The sequence below is a fragment of the Strix uralensis genome, chromosome 5, assembly GCF_047716275.1.
Source record: "Strix uralensis isolate ZFMK-TIS-50842 chromosome 5, bStrUra1, whole genome shotgun sequence".
NCBI classification, from domain to species: Eukaryota; Metazoa; Chordata; class Aves; order Strigiformes; family Strigidae; genus Strix; species Strix uralensis.
Window position 1 is genome coordinate 59,202,444 of NC_133976.1, and position 25,177 is coordinate 59,227,620.

General features: G+C 42.0%; 1 protein-coding gene across 5 annotated transcripts; it reads right to left on the reverse strand.

The window, feature by feature from the left end:
- Positions 1-168: 168 nt before the first annotated feature.
- Positions 169-23,841, reverse strand: LOC141944545 (cytokine receptor common subunit beta-like). 5 transcript variants are annotated; one of them, XM_074871258.1, is made up of 14 exons: positions 23,675-23,841; positions 22,655-22,953; positions 19,814-19,937; positions 17,654-17,838; positions 17,195-17,343; positions 16,546-16,717; positions 16,317-16,449; positions 16,054-16,214; positions 15,006-15,151; positions 14,728-14,902; positions 13,763-13,853; positions 13,401-13,470; positions 9,283-9,386; positions 169-8,999 (listed from the first exon to the last, which is right to left on the reverse strand). In XM_074871258.1, the coding sequence occupies exons 2-14, from the start codon at positions 22,722-22,724 to the stop codon at positions 7,802-7,804; spliced, it is 2,778 nt and encodes a 925-aa protein (XP_074727359.1). In that variant the 5' UTR covers positions 22,725-22,953; positions 23,675-23,841; the 3' UTR covers positions 169-7,801. The 5 variants fall into 5 exon arrangements, with proteins under 5 accessions (XP_074727359.1, XP_074727358.1, XP_074727357.1 ...); XM_074871257.1 differs by having other exon boundaries at positions 16,054-16,449; positions 22,655-22,750; XM_074871256.1 differs by having other exon boundaries at positions 16,054-16,449; positions 22,655-22,820.
- Between the last annotated feature and the right edge of the window lie 1,336 nt (positions 23,842-25,177).

Consider the following 25,177-nt stretch of genomic DNA (forward strand, 5'->3'; position numbering starts at 1 on the left):
ACCCTGAAGGGCAGACATACAGTAACAATGGGACAGTCCAATGTCGTGGTTTGAGCACCATGCAGCTGCTGGCTCACTCCTTACCCCTCAGGGATGGGGGAGGAGAAAATAAAACAAAAGGCTCAGGGATTGAGACAAGGACAAGGAAGGATGACTCAACCATTATGGTCACAGGCAAAACATCATTTTAATTTGAACATCACCACCACCAACAGTAATTTTCCAATCAAACAGAGTAAGACAGTGAGAAATACAACCACATCTTAAAAACACCTTCCTCTCACCTCTCCCTTCTTTGCGGGCTCAGCTTTGCTCCCGACTTCTCTACCTCATCCCCAGGGTGGCACAGGGGAGCAGGGGATGAGGGTTACAGTCAGTTCATCACCTGTTTTTTCTGCTGCTCCTTCCTCCTCAGGGGGAGGACTCCTCACACTCTTCCCCTGCTCCAACATGGGGTCCCTCTCATGGGAGACAGTCCTCCACAAACTTCACATTGTTTCTCCAACATGAGTCCTCACAGTCTGAAGCTCTTCATGAACTGCTCCAGTGTGAGTCCACACCACAGGCTACAGCTCTTCATGAACTGCTTCAGCGTGGATTTCTCCTGTAGGCCGTAGTCCTCCCAGTGATAAATTGCTCCAGCCCAGTCTTCCCTCAGATTCACGGCCTTCTTCAGGCACTGCCACCTGCTCTGGCATGAGGTCCTCCCTGGGCTGCAGGTGGGCATCTACTCCACCGTGGACCTCCAAGGGCTGCAGGGGGACAGCCTGCCCTCTCACCGTCGGCTGCAGAGGAGTCTCTGCTCCGGTGCACTTTCCTCCCACCTCCTTTCTTTTTTCAACTGACCTTGGTGTTTAGATAGGTGTCTCCCTCACAACTCCCCCTCGCAACTCCTCCCCCTCTCAAGTTCCCATTCTTAAATATCTTATCACAGAGGTGCAGCCGCCATTGCTACTTGGCTCAGCCTTGGCGCAGAGTTGGGTCCAACTTGGAGCCAGGGGAGCTTCGAGAAGCTTCTCACAGGGGCCACTGCTGTAGACCCCTCCCCAGCTACCAAAACCCCGGCACACACACAGACCCAGCACATCCAATCATACTAGACTAGGTAAACATCACAGTGAACTGCGATGAGGCTATGTCTGCACTGGTAGTCTAAACCAGGACAAGGCAAATGATTGAACTCTGGAATGAGGCCATAGACTGCTCAATTTTTAGTGAATGCTTTGACATGGGTTTTGTCTATGTCAATGAGCAAGCCAGGGACAGTTTCCAATATGCACTGTGAAAGAAGCCACCTTCTACTGTTGGAGAAACAGCTTGGATACATGAATCTTCCATGACTGCTCTATGTCAATTGCTCTTACAGACAGAAATGGACCTTGGTCTACTTTGTTTGCTAGTATGGATCTAGTCACAGATTCTACTTTTTTTAGTCACTGTAAATGATTGCTTCTTGGAGCTATTTGTGAAAACATGCACAAGAAAAGAAACAAACTGATTTAGTCCTGAATAATATACAAGACCTTGTACAAGTTGAAACAACAAAAGACACAAGATTACTACAATAATGTTTTAAGGGCATACATAAAAATAACAAGATTGGCAAAAATAAGCCCAAGAAGCTGTTAAAAGGGTCAAATGTTTGTTGTGCCAAAAAAGCTGTTTAAAGAATCATTTAAAAACTCAAAAGTGAATTTAGGCCTACACTCTAAAAGTAGGATTATTGTAGCCTTAATATTCTGAAAAAGTAAATGAGGCAAGACACATAGCAAAAAATGATAACTTATCTTTTCCAACTAAATCTTTCAGTTTAATAAAACATAATTACTTTCTTTACAAGCATAACCTACATTCTTACTCAATTTCTTTCTTGTAATAAAATCTGTAAAGAAACTTAAGAACAAGAAGTAGTAGTAAATAATCAAAGGCTTTAACCCGCCTCAGTATCAGAGAAAAAGAAGTACCAAATATAAGTTTTTGAGGAGTACTCAGAGAAGAATCCACGGAAATACTGTCCAATCAGACTGGCTTTTGTACAGGATAGGTGATACAAACTATAATGAAAAGTAGAAATAGTAGAGGGAAATGTTCTGGGAAAGAGTTAACATAGCTTTTGTAGAGAGTAGTCATGCCTCATAAAACTAGTAGAGTTCTTGGAATAATTCCAGAAACAAACAGATACAGGGTTATGCAATTAGTGTATCATACCTAGATGTCTAAAAAGCTTGATGAAGTCCCTCAAAAATGCAGTTCCAAGAAACTAAGAGGTAAAAGGAAGGTTCTCATGTAGATTAAAGTCAGTTAAGGACAGAAAACAAACGAGATAAATTAATGGTTAGTTTTCATATTGGAGGAAAGATTTAAGTGAGTTCTCCCAGGAATTTATAATCTTCAACGTAATTATAAATGATCTGGAAAGCTGAGTGATAAGAGATCACTTACTTGAGAGATCTGGGTGACTGAGAAAGATACAATTTTATCTGCGTTATTCCAGTCTAACAATGATGGAGAAAACCTAAGTTATTAGGTATAAATGGGGTATAAAATCAGAATCATATGACTGTAGAGTCATAGAATGGTTTGTGTTGGAAGGGTCCAAATCCCCCTGCCATGGGCAGGGACACCTCTCACCCAACCTGACTCTGAACACTTCTAGTGATGGGGTATCTAAAACTTCTCCAGGTAACAAGTTTGTGTGTCTTGCCAGCCTCATTGTAAAAAATTTCTTCCTTATATCCGGTCCAAATCTATCCTCTTTCAGTTTAAAAACATTGCCCCTTGTCCTGTTACCAGGCCTTGTTAAAAAGTTTCTCGGTCTTATAAGGCCCTTTATATATTGAAAGGCCGTTATAAGTTCTCCCCAGAGCCTTCTCTTCTCCAGGCTGAACAACCCCAACTCTCTCAGCCTTTATTCATAGGATAGGCATCAGCCCTCTGATTATTTTCATGGCCCTCCTCTAGACCTGCTCTCACAGGTCCATGTCCTTCTTGTGCTGGAGACCTCAGAGCTGAACACAGTACTCCAGGTGGTGTCCCATGAGAGCAGAATAGAGGGGCAGAACACCTCCCTCGACCTGCTGGCCACACTTCTCTTGATGCAGTCCAGGATACAGCTGGATTTCTGGGCTGCAGTCTCACATTGCTGGCTCATATCTAATTTTTTATTGACCATTATCTCCAAGTCCTTCTCTGCAGGGCTGCTCTCAATCAATTAATCAATTGAGTATTAATAAATAGATAGAAATTCATGTGACAAAAAAAGAATTCTAACTATACAACAAGACCAAAGAACCTGTGAGAGCAGACAAATAATAGTAATGGGAGAATCCAATTATCACAAACTGGCAAATTAACATGTTTCAAATTAACATATTCAGTTCTTGTCATTCCATCTCCGAAGGAATACTCTAGAATACTCTGGAAACAGAAAAAGTACAGAAGTGTTATCAGAAATATGGGATCTGTAGCAAGAGAGACTAATTACTATGGAATTCTTCAGCTTGGAAAAAGAAACAACTGAAAGATGATTTAATAGAAGTTTGTAGCATCTCAAACAGGAGATGGTGAATAAGGAATGATGGTTTATCAGTTCTCCTAAAACAAGAGCAAAGGAGAAACTTATCATGCAACTGACACAAAATGAGTCCAGGAAAATGTGGGCATTTTTTGTTTGAATGTTTTTATTTATAAACAAATTGATTAATGCTTTGTTATCAGACATTATTAAGCCAAAAATTAAGTGGTCTTAGAAAGGGATGAGTTGAATCTCTAAAGGCCAGAGCCATTAAGTCCATAATTCTACAACAGCTTAGATGTAACCTCCAACTCAGGAAGGTTCTGAGCCAGATACCAGGCAAATATACTGGTTAAAGATTTAATTATTTACTGTATACTTTTCCATGTCTACTACACCCTGGCTTTAAGCATCCACTGCAAATATTAGCAGAGACAGAATACTGGGCAAGACGGAATTACTGTTTAGACCCAATGTGTTAGTCTTATGTTCCTATATTACAGTCTTGTCTGCAAATAGAAGGGAACAAAAGGGTGTCTTTAGATGCTGAAACATCATCATGAATCCATCATGAATCTGCAGTGAATGAAATAAACATTAAAATGTGTGTCAACATCCTATGTTCCTCTGCAGCAGAAGGACAAACAGAAGTACACTGCAATGTTATAGCAGATGCAAAAGTACTCATCTAAAAAGTTTGCAATGTATGTGCACACTGCAAACAAGGAGCTGGAAAAATTTTAAAAAGAGAATAGGAAAAACCATCCAATTGCTTCAGATAGCTTTACATCTACTTTTCTAGACAAACAAACTATCCTTCAACAGCGAGGACCATATGTTCCTCTACCAGCAAACTGGAAAGGACACAATGAATCTACAAAGCTTTTGACCTAAAGCTGGCTTATGCTGAGCAAGTTTGCAGAGGAGTCTGGGTCCACCCACCTAATGCCATGGTGAAACATCCATCGTGTAATATGAGGAGTTGTTAGGATCAAGGTTGGAGCATACAGAATCCTGGCAGCCACTTGGAAGGACTTAAAAAGGGCCTAAGCAAGCATGAAGTCATTGTGCTACTTATTCCCCACATACAGAACATGACATGCAGGGTGTCTTTTCAAGGAAATTTCAGCTCTGTAGTGAGAGCAGAGAGAGCATGTAGGGAGTGAGAAGAGGCAGAGATTGTTCAAGGGAGTTGTATGGGAGTAAGACTGTGTGTACAAATGTGTTTGCCTGAATGGACCAGAAACTACACAGGGACTGGCAGGGTGTGTTGGGTTTTCCATTACCCTGCAGAGGTACAAGATTCTCAGAAATTCTCCAGGTATTGTTCCTTGAGGCCTTGGAGGGCTTTCCACTGCAGGCTTCCTTTTCTATCAAACCATTCAGCCTCATTTTCCTTCCTTACATAAAAGACAACTTCCAGGCTAGCAGAAGCAGAACCACAGACTAGTTCAGCATGGATCTTAATTAGAGCTATTGAGGTCACAATATACTTACTACCCTAATCTCATGAAAATTCAGGTAATATATTTCTGGTTGAGGAAGATTATGATAAGAGAATAATAAAGCGATTACTTCAGAGCAACAAAGATAAAAATGCCTGCTGTTAAAACACAGGAAGAATCTTTGATGTTTGAGCATACAGTAACGAAAGGGTTGCAATGATTTCATAACTATATATTCAATGTAAATAGAGAGTTGTAAAATGTGATTTACAGATTTAATTGAGATGCCTACCTCTCCTTTTTTGACTATATAGGAAACACTGGTGAATCATCACTCAGATGTACAGGCTGAGGGGCTGGAACTACTTAGTGGGAAGCCCTACAGAGAGAAGCATGTCCTAATTGGCTCCTGAATCACCCAAATGATGATTCATCTCCTGCATATCATTACCTAGCACTGGGGAAGGGAGCAGCAACTTCCTTTTGCACAGTAACTTTGTGGCTAAAACTAATGATCAGGAAGTTGAAGACCTGGGACTCACAAGTCTTGAATCACCAGGCTGCAGGACTGTAAAATGCTTTTTACCACCCCCACTGCAGCTGGACCTCATGCAGGAGAGAATGGAAGATTCATAGGATCAGCAACAGATGAAGTTTATGGCAGCTTTGATTCTGTAACCCAGTAAGAAGCGGATTCCTCTGGCACAGCAGAGCCACAGGTTTTGACCCCTGCTTCCAATGTTCATTACATATTTTATATAATGGTACTGAACAATGAGTCCCTAGAACAGAAACTCATTCTGCCCTAAAACAATCATTATAGTTGCAAAAGAAAACCACTGTTCAGCTCCCCTAGCCTGACAATGGCATGTTACTCTGCAAGTTCCAGGCTCCTGAAGTGATCTTCAGATCATAATATCTGCTCTGTGGGGTCATATCAAATGTTCTTGTATCTATAAATCCAAAAGTGGCCTCTGCAAATGCCCAGTGAAGTGCAGAAGGACAGGAGGAACAGATAGCTCTTAGACTACTGATCACAACGCAAATGGGCTTCATCCAAAAGCCACTGAGCTGAATAAAAGTTCTCCCATTCACTATTCTTCTTGGTTATTAAAACCACAGCAATTCAAGGTCCAGCAAGATGATGCATATCTAAGATGTGAATCCAGATACCAAATTTGCATATGAATTTGAACATCTCCTTTTAGTACATGTCTAGATAGACTCAATCATACAGACTGGAAGAAATCATTTGTGCTACTCCTAAAAGGCCAAAGAAGAGACTTAACAAAAAAATCCATTGATTAAGAAAGGACTAAATTGAAAATCCCTTAAAGTGTTCATCAATATTCTCTATCAGAGACTGCAGCTGCCTGCCTTTTGCTGTCAAGAACACCAGACTGAATTTGCACACCTTTCAGATTTAAAGTGGTATTTATAAGGATTTAAATTCTGAAAAGAACCAATACATTTCACTGCGATTTCTGAATCGGCCATGTCCCATTAACCCAGCAGGAGGAATCAGCTGACACAAACACAAACCACCTTCTCATTATCTCTGTCAAATAATATAGCAAAGTCAGGAGAAAACATCCTACATCACAGCTGACATAGCTGAATTTACAGAATTTTTTGAGGCCTGATCAGATGAGCTAATAGTAATGTTATTGCAATCACAATGTTTTTAACATATGGAAGGAAAGATTTACAGGAAGAAATAGTATTTTATTAGTACAAATTCTATATTTGAAAAAAGAAACATGCTTTTTTGGAATGCAAGCCCACCTTCAGGTCTGAAACCAAAGCTTTTTACTGATCACAGAGTGGCAACTGTGAACAAATGCTCTTACTTTGCACCACTTTCTTTACAGCAGAACTGGGCAAAAAAATGGGTCCTCTTTCTCAACACAGCTTATTACTCAGAAAAAAACCTAAGAATAAATTGCATGGTTAAGATTAATTATATCATGCATAAACAGCTAATGAACTTAAAAGAAAATCATATAGTACTTTAACAATTAGAAATAGAAAAAACCCAGCAGATACAAGCTTGTGCACCTTCACCACATCTCTTGTCTGTCACTTTCTGTTACCTGCCTGGCTCCCTTCCTCTCACTGCAACTTACAAGTCCTTGGGTTTTCTTTCAGTAATGTATCTCCTTCCTCATGCTTCCCTACAGCCTACTTCATGTATCCCAGTAATGTTTCCTTCTTCCCTTAGAATATGTTGTGATACACTGTATCTTGACATTAAGAAAGGTTTCCTGGACTTCAACAATTTTTTCTCATTTTTAATTTACCTTTCTATTACTCTCTGGGTTTTTTCAACTTAGACAATGCCTGTTTCATGCCAGTAGTGAAAAGGTAGAGATATGGGAGCTCTTTGTGTCTCTTAGATCTATTTTACACACACAGAAAAGTTAAAAAAACCTGCTCTTAAGAATGTAATTTTTCTTTCCAAGGTTTCTAAGTGTGTCTTCTTCTGATGATAGCATTTCATGCTGTTCTGTCTGCATTTCCTGCCATGAGTTTTGCCTCAGGCAATCTGGTATTATTGCAAGATGACTGTGATCTGTCACAGGATCATGAGGAGGCTAAACTGTTCGTTGTGGATAAGCCAAAAAGTTTGAAAAACACCAAAGGGCAATACTTGGATTGTCTTTCATGACAAACACATGAAGGCCATTGAGAAGGGTATTGAGCTACTTCAAGTCTTTCAACATGTTGGGCTGAAAGCTGAAAGAGGGAACTGGGGTTTATTTGTTTGAGCATTCATTTTCATCAGATAGTTGCAAGCTCTTTCAATTACCTGTAGCTTTGGTATTCATTAATATTTGCCCATTTAACGGATTTCTGTGATCCTCAAAGATTGCTGCCAGGAAAAGTAATCATTTGATTTCAGGTTTTTGAAAAGCTGAATAGCCTGCATTTTTGATTCATCCTTCTCCTTGCCAGTGATGGTTTTATCATCAGATACAGGCTTCCCAGGTGTTGTCTTGCCTTCAGAAGGTTTCTTGACTTGCTGGTCTTCCTCACTAATATCCAACTTTACACTGGATTTTAGGCTGTGGAAGCAATAGTCACCAACCTGGCAAAGGAAAACTGGCTCACTGCTGTCAGGGTTTAACACCACCAAGTTACCCTCTGACAAAGGTTGCTTTCTATGAAGATCATTTCCCTTCTGTAAGACAGGCAAAGAAATCTTTGTGGGTTCTGAATGTCCATGGAGATCTAAAGGCACAGTAAGATAGTCTCCAAATGTATCCAGGTGCAATTCAGGAGAAGAGGTTGGTGCTTGACCTGAAATGGAGACCATGACAGCAGTTTTCCCAGAAGAAAACTCATGGCAAGAGTGGTCGCTGGGGGGCTGCGGCTCCTGTGGGTCACAAGGTAACTCCCCAGCAGTGACAAGTGGTGGATGCGTGGAGTCACTGGCTGATGGCAGAAACAGGCTCTCTGTGGTGATGTACTCCAAGGGGCACTGCTGAGGAGATGTGGTACAGCTAAGAGCCTTTGGAGATTTCTGCTCTTCTGTTCTCATGTTTGTGCCTTTCCTGCAGGCTGGTGGGGCCGGTGAGACTTCTTTCTCATCGTCAAGGTGCTGCATCATTTCCTTCTGAGCTGGGAGCAGGAAGGGCTGTGGAGGGCCTGCTCCTGGTTGTTCTTGCCTCTGTGGAGCCTGGGGACAGTCTTCCTTTGGGAGGGTAACATACTGAAGGGAAACTGATTTCTCACGGGCTCCCACTGGGTCCACTTCCAGGGTCTGATGCATATCAGGCTGCGAGGACATCACTGGGCTGTACAAGTATGGACCATTGAAAGCAAAGCAAGGGATTGCTGTCTGGGAAGCAATATTTTCATCAGCACTGTTTCTCCTTGAAACAGGAAAGGAATGACCAGCAGTCTGACTTGAGAAGACAACTGGGGCATGCTCTGGCTCATTTAAAGCATGATATGAGTTCTGTAGGTCCAGAGTAACAGGCGAAATATTTGTCTTTTTAGCCTGCACCTCAGGGTACTCTGCCAAAGTCTTCGTCTGCCTGAATGTGGGAAAGTTAAACGTTGCTTATGAGAGATACTACTGAGGTAAACATTAAATATAAAACAAGCTTAGCTGAAAACACACATAGCTACATATAGGGTTAGAAAAAATCTTTCTTGGAGAAGCAGGCTAACGCAGATAGCAAACAACTGTATCCCTTCCTCAAAAGCAACTTGTATTGGCTTTTTAGTGACAGAACATTTGGTTATATCCTACCATGACTTAGGGAGCTCTTTGAGACTATCATCCACAGTGTCACTATTATTGTGCTGTTCACTCACCTGTCCACAACTTCAAGGAAACTGGCCTGCTCCATCTTCTCTGAAAGGTTGTATTTGCTGAGGTCCAGCTGGCTGCTTGTTGGCCAGTTTCCTAAATGTACTTTCTGAAAATGAAAAATCAGACATGACAAAAGAGCAGTGTCTCACTGGCAGTGGAACCAAGAACCGTACATTCCTTGTGGACAAAGAAAACAAATAGGAAAGCCTACAGCATCTAGAAACAGGAATACAACTTCACTAATATGTCTAGAAGGTGTGTTCTGTTCTCCAGAAGATGATTACTTCAAACCCGTATTGCCTTACCACTGACATAAATACAAGGACTCAGTGAGTCAACTAGGAAAGATGCCCTCCTAGACTTGTTATTTGTGAATAGAGAAGGACCTGTGGGAGACGTGATGGTAGGTGGCTGTCTTGGCCACAGTCGTCATGAAATGTTTTAGTTTAAAATTTTCAGAATAATGAGAAAAAAGACAGCAGAAGTGCTACCCTGGATCTCAAGAGAGCAAACTTTAAGCTATTCAGGAAGCTCCTTAGCAGTGTCCCCTGGGAATCTGCTTTTGAGGGCTTGGGAGTCCATAAGTGCTGGTCAGTTTTCAAGAACCACCTTTTAAAAGCACAGGAGCAGGCAATTCCAGTGTGTCATAAGTCAAGCAAGCAGGGCAGATGACCCACTTGGCTGCATAGGAAACTCCTTCTGGAGCTCAAGAGGAAAAACAAATGGCATGATCTCTGGAAGCAAGGTCAGGCTTCACAGGAAGATTATAGAGCTGTGGTTTGTACATGCAGAGAAGACACGAAAAGCCAAAGCTCAATTAGAGTTGAAGCTGGCCAGTGGTGTATCAGACAACAAGAAGGGCTTTTTTAAGTACGTTAATAGCAAGAGGAGGTCTAAAGAAAACATTAGACCAATACTTGTTGATGGTGGTCACCTGACAAATAGGGATGAAGAAAAGGCAGAGGTGCTCAATGTGGTTTTTTTCCTCAGTCTTTAATACTACCAATAGACCTTGGACTGCCCAGTCCTCTGAGTCGGAGGGCCATGAATGTGGGAACAGTGACTTTCCATTTGTGGACACTGGAAAGGGACAGCTGTATCAGCCGAATGTTCGTAAGTTCATGGGTCCTGATGGGATTCGTCCCAGAGTACTGAAGGAGCTAGCGGACGTCATGGCAGGACCCCTCTTGATCATCTACCCAAGATCTTGGGAGTCTGGGGAGGTCCTTGCTGCCTGGAAGCTAGCCAGTGTTATTCCAATTTACAAGAAGGGCATGAGGGAAGTCCCAGGAAACTACAGACCTGTTAGTCTCACCTCAGTTCCTGGAAAAATTATCGAGATGATCACACTGGGTGCTATTGAAAGGCATTTAAAGAACAATGCAATCCCCAGGCACACTCAACATGGATTCACAAAGGGAAAGTCCTGTTTAATTAATTGGATATCCTTCTATAATAAGGTGATCCACCTAGTGGATGAAGGGAAGGCTGTGGATGTAGGGGGTTGTTTATTTTAGTAAGGCTTTTGATACTGTTCATTACAGCATCCTTCTGGACAAGTTGTCCAACTGTGAGATGAGCAGGTATACACAGAGTGCTGTGTGAAGAACTGGCTGAAGAGCAGAGCTCAAAAGGTTGTAATGAATGGGGCTATGTCTGGCTGGTGACCAGTCACCAGTGGTGCACCTCAGGGCTCAATTCTAGGGCCAGTTCAATATTTTTATCAATGATCTGGATGCAGGAGTCAAAGGCACCATTAGCAAGGTTGCACATGATACCAAGCTGGGAAGTGCCATTGACTCTCGAGGGACAAAAGGCTGTGTAGAGGGATCTAGATAGATTGGAGCATTAGGAAATCATCAATGGAATAAAATTTAACAAGTCCAAATGCCAGATTCTGCACCTGGGACAGAGTAACACTGGGCACAAGTATAAATTGGGAGAGGAGTGCTGGAGAGCAGCCCTGCAGAAAGGGATCTGGGGGTGCTGGTCAACAGCAGGGTCAGTGTGACTCAGCAGTGTGTGCCCTGGCAGCCAAAATCACAAACTGCACCCTGGGATGCATCAAACACAGCATAAGCAGCCAGTCAAAAGAAGTGATTATCCCACTGTATTTAACAATGGTGTGGCCTCACCATGAGTATTGTGTGCAGTTCTGGGCCCCACAATTAAGAAGGATTTTAAGGTACTTGAATGCATCCAGAGGAGGGCAACAAAGCTGGTGAAAGGGCTGAAAAAAATGTCCTATGAGAAGCAGCTAAGGACTTTGGGTTTATCTAGTCCGGAGAAAAAGAGTCTGTGGGACAACCTCATTGCTCTCTACAGCTTTCCGAGGAGGGGAAGTGGAGGGGGAGGTGCTGATCTCTTGTCCCTGGTATCCAGCGATAGGACACGTGAGAATGGTTCCAAGCTGCACCAGGGGAGGTTTAGACTGAACATTAGGACACATTTCTTTACTGAAAGAGTGGTCAAACCCTGGAACAGGCTTCCTAGAGAGGTTGTCAATGCTCCATGCCTGTCAGTGTTTAAAAGGCATTTGGACAATGCCCTTAATAATATACTTTGACATTTGGTCATCCCTAAAGTGGTTAGGCAGTTGGACTAGGTGATCATTGTAGGTCCCTTCCAACTGAACTATTCTATTCTATTCTATTCTATTCTATTCTATTCTATTCTATTCTATTCTATTCTATTCTATTCTATTCTATTCTATTCTATTCTATTCTATTCTACTCTACTCTACTCTACTCTACCTTTATACAGCATAGGAGACAGGAGCTGCTCCCTTAAAGAGCTCGTAGAAATGCTGCAGGTTCCTACCACAATAAACCTCAAAGCTACTGCTTTGTGCAGTGTCTACTCTTTTCCAGCACCATATGAGGACACTCTGCACAATATTTCACCTATAGTAGTGTAATGACTGTCATTCTGTATCAGCTGAGCAGAGAAACAGAATTACTGGAATGTTTTCAAAACGTTCAGTGCAGGGAGAGAATCTTTCAAAATCATGAAACTAAGGCAGTGAGTACTTGTGGATAGAGAAACAGGTAAGGGATAGGAAACAAAGTTATTAAGGTGCTTCTTAGAGTGGGAAAAAGTTTCAAGTTTTTACTGTAGACATCAGGCAAAAGAAACTAACTTGAGACTTTAGTATAAGCATAACGAGTTTGTCTTCTGGCACAAGAGAATCCATGCCTTGTCTTTGCCATCTATTTGAAAATTATGTATAAAACCAGGTCATTACCATTGAAGTCCATTTTACAGCAACGTAACAAATGTGCAATGGTTAACAAACATGTTAACTATTTCACTCACTAATGTAGATACTGTAAGTGTTCATTTGCCTCACACAAAGGCCATGTTGTAAATTACACTCATTGAATTGCCATGTATCTATACCTACTGTAGCCCATCCCTTATGAACATAGAACAGAATCAACTCTTATAAAAAAGTATGTGTGTCTGTCTGTCTGTCTGTCTGTGGGCACATTATTGAATTAGCTGTTCTTCCAAGTCTGCAAGACCACCAAAATCTAGAGATGCCTGTACCACCCTTTCCAGCTGTTGGGTTTTTTTAGAAGGGATGAAGAAGGGAAGGAGGTTCTACTTACACATCTTTTAACAAATGCTATCTAAGTGTATTCCTCGATTTCCTAAAATGAATGCTTGTCCTGGTAACAGACAGGCATGTGGTGACGTTTATTCCAGAAAACCCAACTCCTTAAAATAAAAGTTTCTTTAGTAGGGTTACCACCCTATTCTAAAAAGCTCTGAATTACTGTTCATTACTATTTGGAGATAAATGAAAGTACCAGCTCATGAAGGTTGCTAATGACACTAGCTTATTTCAGTCAGTTAAAATTTTAAATTACTGAAAATTTTCTAGCTTGATTTTAAATCACAGTAATGCTGACAAGCAAAACACAAAGAAGTCTACTAGTATAAATATAAGAACTCACTTATGTTGCATATGACCAGAACTTCTCCTAAAAATAAGTCATAGACTAAAGAAGATGTCTGTTCATTGTGAACTAGGAGACAAGAAGAGTGCTTAAGATTACTGGAAGTCGTGAAAAAGAAAGAGAAATAATGAACTCTTCAAGATAGAGGTCCCTCTTACCCCCAGGTAGCTCTGGATCAGGAGACTCTTGCTGGGGTTCGGAATCTTTTCCTCCCACATTTTCCTCTTCCTGCAATAACAACAACTCAGAGTTTTCAAGATTTGCTTCTCAACATGGCTGCAACCAAAAGAAAATGCACCCCGTACACTGTGCTGCTCAGCAGAGGAAGGCACCACCAAGGCTCTGGCATGTCACCACCCAACTCTTACCCTTGCACAGACGTGCACAAGGCTGCCCATCGCACACCAAGGCTCATCTCCACATAGACCTCTCTCCCATGGGGGACAAGAAGTGCCTCAGCCTTTATGCCACCCACAAGGCCAACAAGCTGCTAGACCTCCAAGTCACAGCACAAGCCTACCTGAGGAAATACTTATAGCTGCAATAAGCAACTATTAGCAAAGTGATGATGAGAGCTGGGAGCACCACTGGGAGAACCACTGGGGGCAGAACTGAAACACAGAAAAGAGAAATAAGTATCCACCTTCTTTTTTATTTTTTACTTACCTTATTTTGATTCTTTTTTGTGTTTTATTACATCAGCTAAACAATTTGTGCTAATAAATAGATGGTTAGGTATGTTCTAACCATGAACAATAGGAATGTCTTCAAGCATCTTAGGTCTGCCTTACTCTGTACAGTCCTGAAGAGATGGGGTCACGGAGACTTTCCACAAAAGTTTTTTCTGCTAATGGGCATAACTTATCATCAACAACATACCACTTTCTTCCTGTGGACTCTCATCAATATTTGCCTACTGTCTTACAAGCCTCCTCAGGACAAATCATGTAAGATCCTATTACTTTGGGCACAAGCCCATATGATAGCAGACATTCTGCCTCTAAGTCCAGAAACTGCAAAAACATGTAAAGGTTTTATATCCATTAGAATCTACTGTGTGTTTTACACAACCCTATATTCACTCCACAAATATAAAAGACTGATGGCTTATATTCTGTCTTCTTGCAGTCTCAGGCTCTTCAGTGATTGCTAACAGAATGGACTACTGGAATCTGGAAACAAGAATAATCCTTTGGGCAGGATCTTTGATTACTTCTCCATGTGGAAAGTTTATGGTTGGTTGTATTCACCTTGTGAAGGGAAGCAGGAAAGAAGTTTAAAAGGTCATTCCTGCTCACCTCCTCCATTAGCATTGCTGCTGTACTGCAAGGGTGCAGACAGGACAGCTACCTTGTGAAGCAACCCCAGCTAGCTCATGGCTGGACCTAGCTTCAACCCCAGCTGAGAAAATATAGTTTTCTATAGCGACATTTCAGCCATTAACAGTCCACAAATCCTTACAGAAGTAGCCTGCATGAAAAGTACCATTCTCAGTCTTCCATGTGAACTCCTCACTCCATTCACTCCAAGGCCCCTCATAATCCAGGGGTGTATTCACCCTTGCACGCATTTTTGCCCTGTATTCTGTAGATGATGCCAGCATCTGCTGCGTGAAGATGAAAGGAGGTTCATCGTTGCTGATATTTAATGTCTGGAGAGTCTGGGAAGAAGAAAAAAGCACAAATGACAGAGGTGAGAGGAACTGTTCTTCCCTTTTGCTCAGCAAAGAGAAACCCAGGACTCCTGCACTTTCTAAGACTTACCTTTTCATATTGGTTGTTTTTCCAGTACTCAACTTGGTATCTCTGTTTTATGAAGTTATATCCCAAAGTGTGTTTTGTCCACCTCAGTTCATACTCTTGGCTCTCTGTCACTGTTACCGACACATTTGCAGGTGGCAGCACCTTAACTGGAACACACGGAATGTCTCAGAGTACTTACCAACATAATGGTCCAGCACTCCCTTTCACCACTGTGAATAGTTTCCAGGCACTGAAAACAATGTTGGTTTATGCAATGCAAGAACTCCCAGCTTTTTAACACTTCTCCATTCTCTGCATCTTCATTTTCTAGCTGAATGCAATTAACCAGCAGACACATTAAATAACAGAAAATGCGTATCCTTTAATATTGACAGCGCTCCCTGTGTACAGAAAAGCAGTAAAGCAATCAATATTTGAAACATCTGTACTAGCGCACCACATTTCCACAGATTTTCAGCTCTCTTGGAGCTACTACCTGATATTTTCACCCACTGCAGGAGCTCTCCCAGCTTTAGCCTGTGAAAAGTAGCACCAGTACCTCCAGATACCTGCAGGCAGAGATGATCCACCTGGTGCACCTCACTCAGCAGATGAGTCTGACCTCATCCAGTGCTGCAGGGGCCACTGCACAAACCTGCAAGAGCTGCACTGGCTTCATGAGAAATCACATAACGACACACTCCCCACAAACACCTCTCACCACGGCTCCCTGTCACCTGGGACACTCATGAAGGTCAATCACAGAGAAGTCAGCAGGGTGAGTCGCTCACGGAGAAGCTCTGGGTCACAACCTGAATTCCTGCACAGCAGTTTGCACTGCCACCACCTCCCTCATAGTAACAAGTGCCACTGAGGAACTCCACACCTACAAGCCACCTCTCCCAGACCTCTGTCCTGACACAGTGTCCAGTTCCTTCCTTCATCAGTCCCGGTCTCTTCCTCTTCCCACCCGCTTTTCCTCACCACTGCTGTCCTCAGCTCCACTTGCCCAGACAGGTATCTGTGCAAGAAACAACCAGGAGAAGCAAGAAACAACACAGCAACTCACTGTTCTTGTAGGCTTCAATCAGCTTCTCCTCTGTCTTGGCCCGGACAGACACACGGTACTGGCTCTGACTGCTGGAGTTGCTAACAGAGATCTCACAGCTCTGGACCACGTACGGGGCGTGGGGCAAAGCCCTCTCATGCACAGGAGAGCACTCCTCTTCTCTGAGGGGAGAAAAAGAGGTTGAGCTGAGACCAGGGGGAATGGGACAGGGCAGAAACTCCATGGGAGAGGCGCAGGCACATTGCCATGGGCCGAGCACGTACGCTGATGCCAGAGTAGCCCTGAAGAACAAGCCAAAGAGGACAGAGGTGATGATCTCTTTCTTCACTTCCCAGCTGCACATCAGACGATCTGCACCGTTGAAGAGGCAGCGAAGGTTCCTGGGCTGAAGGCCACCTTCAGAGAAGATGAGAGCAAGCTAAGTGATAGGAAAGGTCTTTCTTCTCAGCCAGCACTTCCAGCCCTGCAAGGCCCTGCTCCATCCCACACTACCTTCAGGGGTCTCCCATGACGCCTCCTTGCTCCACTCGCTGTACTGCCCAGAGAAGCCACTGGCCTGGCCTGGTCTGGCTCGCACACGGGCAACGTAGCTGCTCCCTGGGACAAGGCTGTCACGGCTGAGATGGCAAAGTGTGGTGTTGGAGAGCAAGAGCGAGGCAGCTTTCTGTGGTTGGGAGAAAGGAAAGAGAGAGAGAGAGGAGGGAGGAAATGGGGGAGTTGGGGATATGCACGCTTAAAAACTACCAAAAAATAAAAGTGCATCCTCCTGGTAGGGGAAGCAGCTTCAAATGTATTTTGCCATTTTCCCACATGAACGCACAGGTTCCTCTTGGAATGTGCTTTAATTCCATTTGGGAGCACTTCAGGGCAAAATCAAATCCAACTCAAAATCAAGTGCGGTGCTTTTTCCAGTGAAGAACAGATCTTTGCATTCAACTCAGGACAAATGGTATTTCACTAGGCAAGCTACTTGCAAACAGAAAGAGAACCCCTTCCAACTGACCTGAAACAACATTTGCTGCACCTTCTTACAGTGCCTGAGAATGGAAAAGCCATTCATCTGCACAGCTTTTACCACAGGCTCTCAAGCACCCAAAACAGTGCAGCCCAAACCAGGACAGCCCGCCTCCTCGGCTCTTACCTCCCAGGACTCCCACTGCCGCTTGTAAGTGACTTCATACTCCAGTGCATTGCCCAGCCCTTGGCTTCCATCAGCTGCTTTCCAGGTCAGCAAGAAGTCTCCTGATCTCACCAAGATGACCGAGAGGTTTTGAGGTGGGAGGGTCTGAACTGGAAGGTGAAGGTACAACCCATGAGATGAGATAGTGAGGACAGGGACATAAAGAGGGAAAGAAAATGTCTTGGTAAACTTTCTCATTTCTGTCTTATCCCTGCCACACCAAGTAGCTCCTGCTTGAGTCCACCTTCCAGGTCCAGCTGCCCCCAGAAACTTGCCCACTCCCCTCCCTGCCCCATCTTCTCAATGTGTTTGGCAGTTTTCACCATGGAAGTGGAATTCACTTGCTGATTGACTAGCAAATACATTCTCAAAGATCCCTAATATTCATTGGAAAATGAGAATTTGGTAATTAATCCTTACCATTTTGGAAAAGACTGACATTTAGTTCTGCTTGAAGTATCTTGTTGGGTTTGAAGCTGTAAAAGTCATCTACCCCTATTCCAAAATTGTTTGTAGTGTTGCGACAAACCCAGTGCACATAGGAGTCTGGGGCCTCTCGTAAGTCATTTTCTGGCTGGCGTTTGCAAAGCATCTCCTTGTTCTCCCTGTGTACAGAGGAAGTGATCTATAAACATCTGATTTGGAGACCTATAGTTAATGCAAAACTATATGTCTGAAACCAATTCCGTCCCATTCTGTTGTTATAATTTACTTGGGCACTTACTCTCTCACTGTACATATTAGTCCCATTTTGCATCAGTTAATATGACAAACATTTTTAACACCAGGATTTTTGTCAAATGCCTTCCCATTTCAAAGTTGTGTAGCAGAATGTTATATTTTGGTACCAGTCTATTTTTGTTAGCTTTAAGCCTAAATCTATGTAATCTCATTTTTTTTTAATGTGAGAAATAGTATGATGAAAACTAATATAATGGAAATGCACATTTTACTTAGAGTGAAAGGCAGTAAACTTTCTGATGATCCTTAGCTTCTTAAAGACATTAATTCTGCAGTCCCAGAAAGACACTTTAAAAAAGAATTCTCCAACCAAAATGTACTTCTGTATCGTTAGTAGCTCTGTTCTGCCAAGGGACCTTACGTATTCATTAAAGATTTTATCTAGAATGTTAATCATCCTTTTCTCCTGGCTAAGGAGCATGAAAATTAGAAACAATATTTTAAACTATAAGGGAGAGGATAAGCTTTGTGTGCTTGCAGTAGTCTGAGCTGCTGGAGAAATGTGTTGCTTCTTTTTGTACCTTCTGGAATTTTGTTTTGCTTATGGCTTCATGCCCAGTATATTATATTGTTCCAGTTCAGATGAGAAATATTAAGTTGTGAATATCTAAGGCCAAATACTGTTTTCCAGGATAGGATGGAGTCTTCTAGTCAACTATATGTCAGCAAGCATTATTCAGTACTATTGCTATTTTTAAAAGTTGAGTATTAGGAAGGAAGGAAACCAGGGATATTCCTGAAGTATGGGTAGGGCTGACCATACATGTGTGTACCCTTAAACAAGAGTCAGCTCAAGGGTTATGAAGTCTTGAAGATATTTCTATCTACTCACTAGTGTTCCCTTGCAGTCTGAGATTTAGTGAATTATTCGTCCTGTTTAATCATTGGCCATTTTGATTTCAGCTGTGTGACTGTCCACACCTAATACCTGCTTGTCTAATTAGTTCACTTTAGCCATGTTTCCTGTGTGATCCACACATTCCATCACATAACAATCTTTCACAGAATCCTCCAAAGGGCCAAATAATTATATATCATCTTTTCCCAGAAGTATTAGCTTCAAGGTCCTGTTCCAAAGACTGATTTCAGCTGCTTTTCGGTCTATTAATTCTCTCTTCTTTACAATAAAATCAAGAATTCTTTCTCTTTCCTTTCCTTACTGTATCCCCAGGCTCAAATTTATTTTCTTCTCAGCTTTTCATCTTTGTCTTCTTCTCTCCTTTGACTATTCCTCCCTATCTATCCTTTCTTATCCTCACAATTGATCCAGTCTGGTGATTCAGTTCCCTTTTCATAAGGAAACAGATGTAACAGAGAGATACTGTCATAAACAGACCAGTATCTCTGGGAGGAAAAGTGATAGCACAGATGAACTTACCAGTCTTCTCTATCTCACAAACACACAGTCTATACATGTTTCTCAGAAGTGACCAAAACCATACTCTCAGTGATGGTCCTAAATGGGCAAAATAACAGGGGGAATGTCTCCTCCCTTTTAAGCTTATACACAACACTCAGGCTCACACTTGTTCTGACACCATCTTCTCCACACCATTACCAGCAACCTATATGCCTCATCTTATTTCATATCTATGATCCCACTGAAAAATTATGGGAAAAATAATTGTAAAGGTGATAAAAATAACTCCACTAGCACACCCTATTTGTTCCTCCCTTCCTAGAAGAGGCCTCAGAAGCAGACATAACTTTTACTTTAACCCAATGACAGAAAGAGGTGGCCATGCTTTCTGAAAACCTGACTTCTGGTCCCTGGGATTCCAAGTGGTGGCCAATTTCCCTTTGGACTTTCATCCAGCACAGCACATTTCAGGTACTTACTTATCACGCCTGTGGTAAAGAATCATACTAATAAGGGCATGAGCCTCTGAATGCTCCATCCATGTGCAGGTCATCTGTGAGTTGTAGTCATTGTAGCAGCTCAAGCTCTTCATAGGGATACTCTCTGAGAAAGGAATTCAGGCAAAAAGATGCAATGATTACAAATGTAAATAGAAAGAGACAGCAGGAGGCGCAGCAATTCTGCCAGCAGAATGGGGAAGGCACTGATAACACTACTCTCCTCATGGCACCAGAAAACAACTCTTGGTGAAAATATGTAGAGTTGTGGCCATTCTGCATATCTCCACAATACACAAGTGTCCAAACCAAGCTACAAGTAATAACAATGAAGTAAGACCTTTGTGCCTGCAAGGCACATAATTCTAGCTAAGGTATCACTTTTCAAATACTGATTGTCTCTGGGTATCAGTAGTTATCATAGTAAGCAAGCATATGGTGATCATTTCATCTTTGTGTGTTGCTGTATGGGACTTCTTTGCCACTAACCTCACAGTAAAGGTTATGACACTAGAAAGGTATATTTAAAAGTGAGATGCTCTGGGATGAATCTTGTTAAGACTCAGAAGAATGCCCAAACTAATTTGTTGGAACTAGATTTATGACCCAGAAATGGCCAGACCTCTCGTCAGCAATAACTTTTTTTTTTTAATCTCACAACTGTGAAGTGGGAAAATGCAGGCCTTCTGTGGTACTTGCACTACAAAGCAAGTTGTTTTCTTCTCCTTCTTTATTTTCTCTGAAGGTAGTATCTGTGCTGCACTATTGGGATATGACCTTCAGATGATAGAGATATCTGCATGCAAACCTAAGTGTGTCTCTCAAATAATTTTTCTGGATGAGAACTACTATCAGCTTGGTTGAGGGGCTTTTTACTGGCAAAAGACATCAGAAAAGCATGATGGTGTCTTAGCTAGCAGGCATAAGAGGGACCTTACCTTGATCTTTTACTGAAAACCAGTGGAAAGTAAGTTCTACAGCATTCCTTGCATAACCAGAAAATGGAGCATCTTACACAGAAAGGGATGGTCTGGATGTAAGGCTAAGGCTTGGAATGACAAGAGACCAGTTGACCTACACTGTAATACTTCCTCCCTCAGAGATCTCAAAGGGAGATGTCCTGCAATTGTCACTGGGCCAGGCAACATCACTCCCCCAGCTGCTGCAGACATCAGGCATTGGCATCTGTCTTTGAAGAGGTAGATGTCCATCAGGCACACTGTCCTGGTTTAGCTAGGATAGGGTTAAGTTTCCCCAGCAGTGGGGGGAAGCTCTAGCCGGGTTATTCAATACCATGCTGACGTCACCTCTTGGCACCCGAGCGCGGGAGAATCAGTGAGCGCGGGTGTTATTGCGATCTCTCTGCTCTCACTGCTGTATCGGTACATACCTTGCTCTGTTCATTGTTATTACTGTTATTCTTATTGTTATTGTTGTTGTTTGTTGTGTTGCTGTTGCTCTGTTGTATTAAACCTCTCCTTATCTCAGCCCCGGGGCTTTGTATTTCACTCCCTTTGTGGGGGAGGGGCAGCGGCCGCGTGGTCTCAGACCCGAGCAGGGACTAAACCACCACACACACCTTCTGACAATACTTTTATTCTGATATGTTTAGGATGGGTACAGGCTTAATCTTGACGCATTGTGCGATCCAAGGAGATACTTCCCATTCACAGCTCTGCTAAATCAAAGGGAAAGGAAAAAAGGAAAAAAAGAAAAAAGGAAAAAGGAAAAAGGGAAAAGGAAAAGGAAAAGGAAAAGGAAAAGGAAAAGGAAAAGGAAAAGGAAAAGGAAAAGGAAAAGGAAAAGGAAAAGGAAAAGGAAAAGGAAAAGGAAAAGGAAAAGGAAAAGGAAAAGGAAAAGGAGAAAATGAGAAAGCGAGAGAGAGAAAGAGAGAGAGAGAAAGAGAGAGAGAGAGAAAGAGAGAAAGTGAAAAAGAGAAAGAAAGAGAAAGAGAGAAAGAGAGAGAAAGAGAGAGAAAGAGAGAAAGAGAGAAAGAGAGAAAGAGAGAAAGAGAGAAAGAGAGAAAGAGAGAAAGAGAGAAAGAGAGAGAGAAAGAAAGAGAGAAAGAAAGAGAGAAAGAGAGAAAGAGAGAAAGAAAGAGAGAAAGAGACAGAGAAAGAGACAGAGAAAGAGAGAAAGAGAGAGAAAGAGAAAGAGAGAAAGAGAGAAAGAGAGAGAGAAAGAGAGAAAGAGAGAAAGAGAGAAAGAGAGAGAGAAAGAGAGAGAAAGAGAGTGAGAAAGAGAGAGAGAGAAAGAGAGAAAGAAAGAGAGAGAAAGAGAAAGAAAGAGAGAGAGGAGAGAAAGAGAGAAAATCTCTCTGCATGGGAAGAGGAAAGACATTAAACTCAGAAACACAAGCAATGGATATGGCAGATGGTGTCTTTTTCTGTCAGCAATTCCACAAGAAAATCAAGTCATCTGGATGATGTTCTTGGTAGCCCACACACACATCTGCGTCTTGTGTCTGTCCACTTGTACTTTACTCCTGTACACTACCATATGGATCACACAGCCCTTCGTTTTCCTATGTTTTCACTAACTATCAGGGTCTATTCTTTCTCCTATTCACTCATTAACCAGTCAGCTTGTTCATCTCATCCATTTGTCTAGTGTTTCATCTGTCCATACCACCAACATTCAACTGATTTGTCTGCACATGCATCTGCTACACCCTGGTTTTGATCGAGATGTCTGTTCTCCTACAGCATAAATGGTGGCACAAGGAAGCAGAAAATGAAGAAGACATTAGCTGAAAGAAGGAGACACATAAAAAAAGAAAGGCAATAATGGAAGGATAAAAGAGAGTATAAATTTGAAACTCACCTCGAAGGACTTGGACACTGAAGACCAAATACAGATTCAGCAGAAGGATGAAAATCTCTTTCATGCTCATACTGTCCTCCGTGCACAAGCTTGATCCTAATTCAGAAGATAATTGTTTTCATTGTACACTGGCTACTCTCTTGCTCTGCTTGTTATGGAGCTTCTTCTTTTCATTTCACATAAAAAGAAGTAAAACTGAATTAGGGAACTTCTTTAGGCTTCGTTTTGGAGTGACATTCAGAAAGAACTTCTCCAAGTGTTTACTGTAGAACAAAATCCATGTCTTCTTATTGTGTGAGCTTGCAATATGAGCAAAGAATGAAGAAGTAAATGCACATTTCCAAGGAAGTGCAGGGGTTCTTTCAGCTGAGTAGCAACAGGAAAAAATCCTACTCTGTGAAGAGAACTCAACCTTCAAATTCAGTCATCCTTCTGCTCTTCATGCTCAAAGTCTTCGTAATGAACCGCAATGGTGTTCTGTTTTTTACCTTTTCTTAAAAATATGATCCCCAACTACATAGCTCCTGGGAGCTATAGGGGTTGAATTTTCATATTTATTCACTTTCAGATTTCTCTTCAATATGCTACTTTTCCAGCTGCTCCCCAAACAATTTGCAAATTGTAGAAATAATGCAAAGGAAATAATTTATCTTTTTTTTTTTTTGTAATTGTTGAGATTGAGACTAGATTGAGTAGTTCAAAGACCACACACCATATTGTTCAATACTGGAATTCAAGTCCTTTTGGACATCTCATTGCTCAAAACTATAATAAACTCACCTACTCAAGTATGTTACAGAGCTGAGACTCTTTTCTACTTTAGGGGAGCATGGAAAAAACTCCTTTTCAATTCCTATTGACTTTCAGATTCCTGAATGTCACTTCCTTACACTAGAAACAGCTAGCTGAGCCCTTGAATAATTGTTACGGCTAATGAATGCCTAAATGACTCACAAACCCTCGTATGAGAGCAGACTCTCTGCCAATTTGCTTTCCCTAGAGAGGAAGCAGTTCCCTTACCTGGATCCAGAGATGTCTGTGAGGCAGATGATTCAACCTGATGGGCGACTGTCCCTGTCCAGCCTCACCCCACAGCATCAGAATCCTCTGATGCAGAAACCAGCAGACCCACACTTCCCTAGAACTGGAGACAGAAGGAATAAACTGACCACAGGATTTTCTTGGCAAGTAAGTCTTCAAAATATCTGCTATATCTCCTATGCACCTCAAATGCCACTTTCAAAGAAGCAGACCACACCCTTTCAAGGAAAGTCTGTGTAATTGCCTGTAAAATAGGAAGTCTGTACTTCCTATTTTAGTCCCCAAAGCACTTAGATGGGACTGTTTAGGAGGGGAGGGGAAGGAAGTTTGTCATTGTCAGTCAGTGTTTCAACAATTACCAGATCATGGGACTAATGTATTTTCAGAAAAAAAGATGATTGCAGCTGAAGTGAGAAAGACTGAGAAAGAATTCCCTGGTTTTTAACTCCAGTGCTGTTTCTTGCTTTACTCTAGGTTAGACAGTCTTCAAGGCAGGGCTTATTCTGTACTTTATGTTTATTTGTACGGCGGCGGGGAGAGAACTACCTTTATCTCTGTAACCCTTACATTTGAGTAATATTTTTAAAAGTAAGTTTTACCAATTTCAACAACAATTAATAATAAATTATAAGCATTACAGTTCATAGAGGAAACAAAAGAAAACTGGTGAGAAGAGTTGACCTGAAGTTATCCTAAATCCAAAGTAGCCATGCTGTTTTAAATCCAGCTTTTAAACTCAGACTAGCAGCCTTCAATAAGATGATCTATAGGAAAGTTAGATAGCCATAATGGAAAAACACACTCAGATTTGTGCTCTCAGGGGTAACCTATGGGGAACTAAGATGAGTGCCCAGATAGACACAGAATGTAACTGCCAGAATCTGTCTGTCCTGCACTGCTACTACACCTTCTCTAAATCCCTGTGGTACTGACCAAAACCATAGTTAGCACAGTTAGGGTCTCACAAGAACTACATCAATATACAAGTCAAAAAATGTATACTGTGAATAAGGGAAACATGCAGAGCAAGAAGGAGAACATGAGAGTATCTGAGGAGATTGTGTGTCATTGAGACTGTCAGGAGGGGTGCATATAAAACCTGCAGATAAGGACGGGAATATGCATCTTTGCTGGATGGGCAGAATTTACTTTGCTTTACAGCATAAAGGCGGAAAGGAATTTTCCTGCTCTGATTTTCAGAGGCCAGTATGTTTACGTATGTTCTTCCCCCACCCTTAGAAAAGAGGTTTCTAGTTTCCCAACAGACATTTTCTCTCCCTTGTCTTCCTCACTCAAACAGTTCCTCCATCTTCAAACAGACTTGCTGAGTTGTGGGTTACAACACAGAATCTAGCAGTCAGTGAAAATCTTCAGATGTTATTTGGTGTGTTGAACTCCAGGAACAGGTAACAAGGAATCCTGCACACCAGAAGCTTTGCAGGCCACGCATGCCAATTGGGTTTCAAACTTACAATGCATTCT

Excerpts from the sequence above, each read along its gene's own strand:
- LOC141944545 (XM_074871257.1), bottom strand. The coding sequence starts at position 22,724 with ATGAGCATGAAAGAGATTTTCATCCTTCTGCTGAATCTGTATTTGGTC. Across the intron at positions 17,344-17,653 it reads TGTCAGTCTTTTCCAAAATG|TTCAGACCCTCCCACCTCAA; the intron begins GTAAGGATTAAT and ends TTCACCTTCCAG. Across the intron at positions 13,471-13,762 it reads AGCTATAAGTATTTCCTCAG|GAAGAGGAAAATGTGGGAGG; the intron begins GTAGGCTTGTGC and ends TTGTTATTGCAG.